This window comes from Halyomorpha halys, unplaced genomic scaffold, assembly GCF_000696795.3.
Source record: "Halyomorpha halys isolate HHAL.00 unplaced genomic scaffold, Hhal_1.1 Scaffold1033.1, whole genome shotgun sequence".
In the NCBI taxonomy this organism is placed as follows: Eukaryota; Metazoa; Arthropoda; class Insecta; order Hemiptera; family Pentatomidae; genus Halyomorpha; species Halyomorpha halys.
Window position 1 is genome coordinate 50,022 of NW_027105053.1, and position 10,446 is coordinate 60,467.

At 31.8% G+C, this 10,446-nt stretch overlaps 1 protein-coding gene across 1 annotated transcript in view; it reads right to left on the reverse strand.

The window, feature by feature from the left end:
• LOC106687952 (uncharacterized) overlaps positions 1-10,446 on the reverse strand; it is a 79,254-nt gene that overhangs the window by 26,971 nt on the left and 41,837 nt on the right. The window contains exons 2-3 of the mRNA XM_067048295.1: positions 726-790; positions 499-675 (exon numbers count right to left, since the gene is read on the reverse strand). Of these exons, the coding sequence (XP_066904396.1) occupies positions 499-675; positions 726-790 (242 nt within the window). The remainder of the gene's footprint in view (positions 1-498; positions 676-725; positions 791-10,446) is intronic.

The window sequence follows — 10,446 nt, forward strand, 5'->3', positions numbered from 1 at the left end:
AAAAATTTTATATTTATGCATTATTATTTAATAAAATATTCGTAAATATACATAGCCCTAAAATGAATATTAAAAATTTACAAAATTATAAAATAAAAATTCTTTTTAGACAGTCAAAAAAGTATTGGCACACTTTAATTTATGTTCATAATATTTTATAGATTTGAACTGGATGCCACTAATATTTCGTCATCATCATTCATTTGTATTTTTAACGATGTTTGTAATCTTCTTAGCATTGACGAAATAGGAGTTTGTGTTAGAAAATAAATCTAATATTGTTATTTTGTTTATCCTCCACCTTGATTATAGGTAACCAATCTATTCTAACCAGAGTGAGAGAGTCGAGTTTCCATTTCTTGAGACTGCCACGAAATGAAAGTCAACCCACCTAGGCCCTAGTAGAATACGGGCCGTTGGAGTCTCGAGGTTGCTAAGGTGATGCCTCAACACACTCGGCTACAACGGTCTCAATAAATCTATGACTATATTAGTTACCTCCATCCTCAGGCCCTGCTCGTGACGGAGCCTCGCTGTTGACTGCAAGATGACCTGGTCGCCCAGCTTCCCTCTTTCTGATAACCTCTGCTGGACCTCACGGACTTTGCTGAGGTCGTGCCTGTAGGCGAAGAAGTGGAAGCTCACCTGACCCTGGTCGCTGCGGGATGCAAGAGGCTTAAGGTCATGCGGTTTCAATGGCTACTACATGACTTAATTTTGATTACCTGATGTTGAGGATTTTGAAATCTTCGAATCGGCTCAGCGAAAGAGGCCTGAAGAACCTCTGGATCTGTAGAAGCATAAAAAAAAAAATCGTAATTAAGTCTTATAATTTAGGTAGATTTTTAATATTATCTAATTGTATTTAGTGAATATGTTAATTGTTTAGAAATCAATAATTAAATCACATCGTTCTGGGGTCATCCCCGCATCTTCAGGTGCTCTAAAATATACATTACATTTCTTTTATTTAGTATTAGATTGAAATAACTAGTAAGCTTTGATATAATATAACATAATATCTTGGCCGGAAAAAATAAAAAATATAATTAAAATAAATACCTTACTATCTTAAATTATTTTTAATAAAAAAAACAAACATGTTTCCTCATTTAGTCCAATATTTATTATCTAATGGAAAACGAATGCTATTTGATAATAGCAGAGCTAGCAATGCTTCGCTATTGCTATATTTGAGAGTGTATATATATTAATTGAACACTATGAAACTTTGATATCAATTAATATCTCGCGTTTATCTGGCAGAAAAATACGAGATTGAACAAGGAGCTTCTTAGAAGGCCTAGGTGTTAGCATCGGGGATATTGCGATCTTAAAAAATATATTTAAAAAAAAAAATTTTGGACAATATTAAAATATTATTTTGATAATATTAAAAAATATTATTGGAGAAGTTTGTCGGGGGGTGCGGTCAGCAAAGAACAACATAAATAAACAAAATCATATTTATTTATTTCATGCCGACGTTTCGACCTGAGTTTCAATTCTTCATCAGGGCTATATAACAAACGAGATAACAACAACATTTAGAGAAACATACAATTGAAAAGGAATAGGACCCAAACAAATTTAGAATTATACAAAATATTGAATTAAATCATAAATGATAAAAAATTGATAATTGATAATTGAATAGTACAAAATTTTAATTGATTGATAATCAAATCAATTAAAATTTTGTACTGTTCAATTATCAGTTATCAATCATTAATCTACGGTCAACTATCTACACCTCATTAAAAAATATTATTTTGGACTCCCAGGAGATCATACATCATCACCTGCATGAATTACCCCTGAGATTATTCATTGTTTTATTTATTTTAGTTGTTGTTTGGGGCTTTTTGGCGTAAAACCCTGAGGTCATCAACGCCCTACGTTTCTCACTTTATAATTCTATTTCAAGATTTGAAATTCTTTAATTGCTAAATAAGTTTGAATAATTAATTAATTTTAGTATGAGGACCTGTCGGTTTGTGTGTTTTGACTTATTTATTTCTTAAATTATATTATCATTTTTATTTATTTATTTTTTAAAATCTTATTCATCCAGTCAAGTATCTCTTTTAACCAACTTTTTATGATATTTTCCTCTAAATCTATTAGTACAAGAGCCGGGAAAAAAAAAATAGGCAGTTATCTCATCTCAATTTTGATTATTTCAATAAAAACTATGTAAAATTACTAGTCAAAATTGATGAGTCTGCCAAGTATAGGTAGGGGGATTAAAAAATGACAGCTGTTTCAAAACCTTAAAAAACCATAAATTTTTCATTCGGAGCCCTATATCTTAAAACTACCAACAACACTAGAAAATCTAAGAGAACATTATTTAAAGAAGAGTAAATTTTCTGAAATAATAACTCTAAAAGAGCTATTTACGTCCAATAGTTCTCGAGATATAGCTATTTAAAAAGCAAAATATGAATAGTTTTAATATAATAATCTTCATTGTGCTTAAATATTAGCACTGTATTGAAACAATTGAGACTAACTGACCAATCAAAATGTATTGAAAGATTTTTTTAGGAGTGGAACAAAGCTTTTGATTTCTTTTGAAAAATTAAAAAAATAGAACTAACTTCAACATGACTCAACCAACCTACACCAAACTTAGCAGTGGTTTAGGGCTCTATAAACTGAACCAAAGGGCGCAAACTGGTTCTAATTAAACAAATCAGAACCTGAGATATAAAATAAAATGTTTGAAAAGTTTTTCTCTATATGAAATTAATAATAATAATTAATTAATAAAGGTTATAAAAATTACTTTTAACGGAATCTTCTTCGAGTCCCTGATGAAGGCCAAAAATTCAGGTCGAAACGTCGCCACAAATAAATAAGTTTCGTTTATTTGTGTATATCTTTCTGACCGCACCCCCGAATATCTTCTCCTCACGTTAATATACAGATAACTATTTACACTTCAGTATAATTACCGTAAAACTATAGCAATTTTAAATCAGTGAATCATAATTTGTTAGGGTAGGTAATGAAATTCTTTTTTAGGTAAACTCAAACAACTTAATTTACACAAAATAAATAGAGAACTCGGTAAAGTTTCGTTTTCTCATTAGTACAATTATATTGACATTGTTGTTTCAGCATGTACAAGAGAAGTTCGGACTTCTTTCCTAGGGAGGAGGAGATTCTCTTAGGATTGGTGAATAAATATATAGCAGAAACATCGAAAATACAAAAAAAAAAAAAAAAAAAAAAGAGTAAAAATAAATAAATCATCTATAACCTTTGAGAGAAAATTGGGAATGTTTATAAAAAAGAAAAAAAAAAAAAAAAAAAAAATGATACTGTTTCATCCAAACAAAAACTAGACTGTTGGGAAGAAATAGAAAAAGAGTTCAACACAAACTAACATGTTCAATTAAGGACGTATGACCTCTTCCCCTACAATATCCTTTAATAATACCCCAATTATTCCTGTCGAACAGATCCGTTACTTAGGACTATATCTCGACAAACGACTGACATGGAATCCTCATACAAGACTAAAAAGACAAGAAAATGCTCGTAGATTCCGACTATTGCAACATTTACTAGACAAACGGTCTAAATTGCCAATCCATTACAAAAGACTGATCTACATGACTATTATAAGGCCTATCTGGACATACGGAGTTGAGCTTTGGGGCTCTACTAAACCATCCAATTCCTCCAGAATCCAATCCTTACAGTCCAAAATCCTTCGTAAAATCCTTAATGCTCCTTACTTTGTCACAAATCAAGTCATCCATCAGGACCTCAATATTCCATATGTTGCCGATTTGGCCAGAACTAGATACCGTTCCTTCCATAATAAACTTCTCAACCACCCAAATCCACTTGTTTCTAACCTGCCTTCTCCTGCATTACCTAATAATCCTCCAAGGCGTCTGAAAAGAAGATGGCCTCGAGATCTTCTCCTCTAGAAATGTTATTGACATGTTTTTATCATGTCACTATGTCACCTACAGCAAATTTACTTGTTGTATATATGTGTATACAGTTGTAAATATCAATAAATAAATTATTAAAAAAAAAAAAGGAATAAGTACAAAAATATTAAGGAGGTTGCAAAAAGAAAAAAATGTTGCCAACAAGCAGTACTCGATTTAGACAGGAGGTCGGCCACCATTGACTGAAGAAACATTTAATCAAACCGAAAATTATTTAATTCAAATTATTAGGAACCAGGTGAACAACTACTTTTGACAGTCGAAATCACTGAAAAAATTCATTATTACTTTTTTATTACTTAAATTATTATTTTAGTACTTTTTTTTTCATTATTGCCTGAGCAACTATTCTTTGAAGTCTTCGTCTACCAATCGTCTATCTTGATCAAATCCATTTTTATTTAATTTGGAAAGAAATGGAATAATACGATACACCCTAGATAGCAGATCCAACAGGAACTTTTTCTAAATATTTTTTTGAAATTTACAACTGTTCATTTATATACGTACATTCAGTAAATTTGATTTTAGTTTATAATGGAGTAATGCAAAATCTGATCTAAGTTAAATTGGGGTGTTACAGGCGTGTAGAGAAACTACCCATTGGTAGCACTCTAATGACGATTTCACAACAGCTTGTCTCTTTGCCATCTTCTTTTCAGACGCCTCGGAGGATTGTCAGGAATGGAAGAGGAAGCAAGGTTAGAAACTAGTAGTTTGGGTGGTTAGGGAGTTTATAATGGAAGGAATGGTAGCTGGTTCGGGATAGATCGGCTACAAATGGAACATTAAGGTCTTTATGTACGATTTTATTTGTGAAAAAGTAAGGAGCATTGAGGATTATACGAAAGAATTTGGATGAAAAGGGTTGGATAGGAGAGGAATTTCGGAGGTTTATTGAAGCCAAAAAGCTTAACTCCGTATGTCCAGATTGGTCTTATTACAGTCATGTAGATCAGTCTCTTGTAATGAGCTGGAAGTTTAGATGGTTTGTGTAGTAAGTTAGTTGTTTGTCCAGTTGCAGCCCAAGGTAGCGGATTTGTTCGACAGGGGTAAGAGCCACATTATTAAAGTATACTGTAGGGCAGTCGGTAGGATTACGACGAAGAGTAAGAGTGATTTGATGCGATTGATTGCTATTTATTTTAATCTTCCAATTACGACACCATTCTTTGAAGGCTGTGATATGGAATTAGAGAGTTTGGGATGAAATTAAAGTGTTATTATTAACTGCGAGCACACATGTGTCATCCAATAGGAACTATGAAAGATTCCTTGTGTGGTTACTTACTTAAACGTAGATTTTCTCTAAATCTCAGTTTAACCGGCCATCGATAAACCTACTAGACCAGCGAAGCGTGATAGCATTGTAAGCTTAGTATCACAGCTGTAGTGAAGGAAGTTCAAGTATATTATCATCATTTGTTCTTTCGTTGTTTTTTTTTCGCAGATCATCAACACCATTTGTTTATCTTTACATTTGTTTTAATTATTTTTTGTCTGTTTTATGTTATATTTGTGACAGTAAATTCTATGATTCTAAAAATTGAAATACTAATTCTATTGTTTTTTCCTCGTCAAATAAATAACCAGAACAACCCTCATGGATACAGGTGCTGTCAGATCTTTCAGATGTGTACATATTAGTGCAAGAGCACAAGAGGAGAAAAAAGTCAGTTATTTCACCCCAAATTTTAGATTATTTTAATGAAAACTATGTATAATTACTAGTTAAAATTGATAAGTTTACCAAGTATAGGTAGGGAGAATGATGGGTGCTTCAAAACGCAAAAAGAAAATAATTTTTCGTTAAGATCTCTATATCATTACAACTACCTACAACAATAGAAAATCTGAGAGAGCATCATTTAAACTAGAGTAAATTTGCTAAAATGTAAGCCCTAATATAGCTATTTACGTTCAATTGTATCAAAAAGATTGTATGGAACGTACTGAACTTTGAGTAGTTAGATAATTTATTTTGAAAAATCTATATCTCAGGAACTATGTGATGTACAGATGTCTATTAGCACTCAAATTAAAGATAATTTAATGAGCTATAAAGTAGTTTATGACATTTATTTTCGTAGGAGTAGTAGTTTTCATGAAATATGCTAAAATAAATTGATTTATTGTTGTTCGGACTGATTTTTATATGCCAAATTTATATTCATATGTGAATATCATAAAAAATACTACCCCTACGAAGTATTTTGAGTGTTGGCACATATGTCTGCCAACACTCAAAATAAAGGGAATTTAACTTGCTATAAAGTAGTTTATGACACTTATCTTCGTAGGGGTAGTAGTTTTAGTAGTAGTCCGAACAATAATAAATCAATTTATTTTAGCATATTTCATGAAAACTACTTCTCCTACGAAAATAAACGTCATAAACTACTTTATAGCTCATTTAATTATCTTTAATTTGAGTGCTAATAGACATATGTACGTCACATAGTTGCGTCTTATGGGTCTGGAGCTAAAAAATCCAACATTTTATACGAAAAACTAGAAATTAACATTTTGTCAGTTTATTTGGTCAAATATCATAAAAACTACTACTCCTACAAAGATAAACATTATTAACAATTTTATCGTAAATTTAACTAGCTTTAATTTGAGTCCTTGCAGACATCAGTACGTCCAATTGTTTCTGAAATGAAACAACTATAAATCAATTTATTTTAGCAAATATCATAAAAACTACTATTCCTACGAAGGTAAAGGTCATAAACTTTATAGTATATTAAACTAGCTGTAATTTGATTGCTAATAGACATCTATACGTCACATAGTCCCTGAGATATAGATTTCACAAAATAAATTAACTAACTACTGATATCTCAGTACATTTTTATGAATTGTTACTTTTTAAAATGCTATATCTATACTCTTCTTTAAATAATGTTCTTTTAGATTTTCTAGTGTTGTTTGCAGTTTTTAAGATATAGTAGAGCTCCGAATGAAAAATTAAGGGTTTGAAACAGCCGCTATTTTTTATTCCCCCTATCTATACTTGGCAGACTCATCAATTTTAGTGATTATACATAGTTTTCATTAAAGTAATCAGAAATTGGGGTAAGATACCCGACTTTTTTCTTTCCTATATCTTGTACTATAAAGCGCTCCTCCCTCTCCCTCCCCCCAGCTTAGATCAGTTCGATCCTTCGATCTGTTAGTTTAGTCTAGTGTAGTAACTAGTTTAGTAAATATTGATCTTACTTTTTATACCAATAAGATTTTTGGGGAAATTAGTGCGGTGATATTATTTATTTGTCCATATTGTCTTTTGAGATATCCAGGGTTAATAAAAAAAAGAAAAAAAAAAGTATTGAGGCATGAGGTGACATAAGGACATTCTTCTAAGACATGGCTAATTTTCAAATTGTTATCATGATACTGGAATTGTTAGTTCTGAGATAAGATAAGAATGATTGAGCCCGTGAGGCCTATTATCAGCGTAGTCATGACGACATCTTCTCTACGAGACATTTACGGCTGGAGGCACCACAGGGCTTACTTTCCTTTTTTTATTATTTGTCCTTGGGCTTTCATTCTATGTAGATTGCCACCTTTCTTTAATTTCCTTTTCCTTTGATCAACTGATGGAGTTGCTTTAACCCGTCCTGGGAGCACTGATGAGTTGCAGCAAGATCGGTTGGTTCGTTCGGGGTTTAGGTAGGAATCGAAACAGGGAATTTTGGGATGCTCCGGATATATAAGCCTTTTAGCAAGCTTACGGAATCTGTAGTTATTATTTATAATATTGTTGTTGGTCAAAGATATAGAGAGGTGAGGCACTGCTTATATTGCATTGCATTCGGCAGTGAAAATATTACATGGTTTGTGGAGTTTAATTTCGTTAGTTATGTCATAGGTAACGGAAGATTAGCGTCGTTTAAGCCGCTATATTTCGCAACGGCAAAAAAAATAAACTCCAAAAACGTGTATAAAGGTTTATTAGATTTAGCGGATCATTTCAAAATATTTTCTGTATTTTTTTTTTTAATAATTTATTTATTGATATTTACAACTGTATACATATATACACATCAAGTCAATTTGCTGTAAGTGATATTATGACATTATAAAAACATGTGGAGAATCTACCCATTGATAGAACTCCAAAAACATTTCTAAAGGAGAAGATCTGGAGGCCATCTTCTTTTCAGACGTTTAGGAGGATTATTAGGTAGTGAAGGAGAAGCCAGGTCAGAAACAAGTTGGTTTGGGTGGTTGGGAAGTTTATTATGGAAGGATTGGTATCTGGTTCTGGCCAAATCGGTAACATTTCTGTAATTTTGAACTTTAAAGAATACAATTTAAAAAAAAAGAGTTTGAACAAAAAAACTATGAATGCCTTTTATTCAATAACGAGTTGAGAAAGAACGCAGATTTTAGACTTTGACGTTAAAAAATTGGGCTTATTAGTCTTTTACAACAAAAAATCCACAAAACAGCAGAGCTTTGTCAAATTTATAGACACCAATCTGTCATGGCATGCAATCTGTCAAATGGAAATATTGACTTTGTCTGGGCAAGGCGATTCTAATTACAAGCTACGACTTGAGAAATATTTTTCAAATAATTTGTAATGATCTGCGGATAAATTATTTTTCAACATCTCACGGACCAAGTTTTGGAACTATTGTTATAAGGCCATATTTACTTAATCAATGGATTCCCCTTTATACCAGGGGTGGCCAAATTTTCAGTATATAATGGCTACTTTTTATGTTGAAAGTGTGTCGTAAGGGTTTGAAAAGCATACTATGTTTATACAGCACGTTTCAATATAAGGTGCATTCCAGCGAGGTATAATATATGCAGATGAGTAATGTTAAAAACTATTTTTTATTTTTAGATCACTTGTTAAGTTTTCGAGATATAGGCTCATGAAGAAAATAAATTTCCATACCCAACTTTTGATAGCTGTATTCCGTAAATGCGGTACTTACAAACTTCGATCCTTCGAAACTTGTTCAAGATAGAATTTTACTAACTTAAAATGCAATTTGATTTTTTATCAAAATTTAATGTATAGATTGATTTGTTGTACCATTTGTTTGTAAATATGAAAAAAATGTTACAAAAACGAACAGTATGGCTGATAATTTGATTTCAATATTTCACATTCGGTTTTTTTTTGGGGCCAGGAAAATTAATCATGAAAGAATAATATAACTTACTTTTATGCTAATCTATCAAGAGCTTAGCTGAGTACACCTTGTACAGAAATATAGATATACGGCTTATCTACGTACTTACGTAAAAACATCCACAATAATTATTTATAATTAAAATATATTGAGCTGGATGGGAATCAGAATTATAGAAATTTATGACCTTTGCAAATTCCCAGGATACATTAAAATATTACTGTTTTGTCTTTTACAATCGCTTCAAAGTTGGTGATACATGGAATTCCATCCCCGTGAGTGAGAGACGATCGACCGAAATTGGCCTCGCGATAGATCAGTCGATCGCAATTGACTTGTTGGTTCACTATGTATAATCGTTGTATTTTCTCATGAAATTATGATTAAAATACTTATTATTATTAAAATACCGAGAGGGAGAGGTTTAAATTCTTACCCCCATAAATTCTACCCCGGCATACTTCCTCATTAACCTTTCTTATCCCTCTGACAGATTATTTAAGGTAAATAACAATAGCGCTTACTCATCCTTCAGTCTGCTGGTGTACCTGAGGGTAGTATCCTTGGTCCTATATTTTGTACAATTTTTACAACTAATATTGCAACCCATCATAACACTATCATCACCAAGTATGCCGATGATACATGTCTATTGGCAGTGAATGATGACCGTTCCATTGTATCCCAAACACTCCAACTCCATATCTCTACTCTTGAAGAATGGTGTCAAACTGGAGGATTAAAATAAAGTCAGATAAATCCCATTAAATCATATTTACCACACAGTATCATTTAATAATACCCCACTTATTCCTGTCGAATAGATCCGTTACCTAAGATTACATCTGGACAAACGACTGATGGAAAAAGTTAACATAATTTCTTGAAATATTCATGTAATTTATTGGATGGTTTTAGCTAATGCTGCGTTTTAAAGGAATATTTTTTAGCATATTAAATATTCAAAAATTCGTTTCTTCAAAATACGATAATTTCGCAATTGGAAGCGAAAGACTGAGATAGTTTATTTGAGGGGGGGGGAAATAAAATAAAGGAATCTTTTGAAGTCACAGAAAACAATCAAAGTCCCTTTAACGGTTTTTCTTTGTTTATTCTCTCTCCCACCGCAAAGGTTCGAGTCTCTTTTGTAGAGAAAACAGAATAGTTTGAATCTATCACTATGTGTTCAGAATAGTAAAATGAAGTCCCTACTTATTTTTTTTTTAAATATTAAAATGTAATCATAGTTTAATATTTATGTTATCTGCGCCACTATATCGTTGAATTCTTAACAAGATATTTTTTAAAAT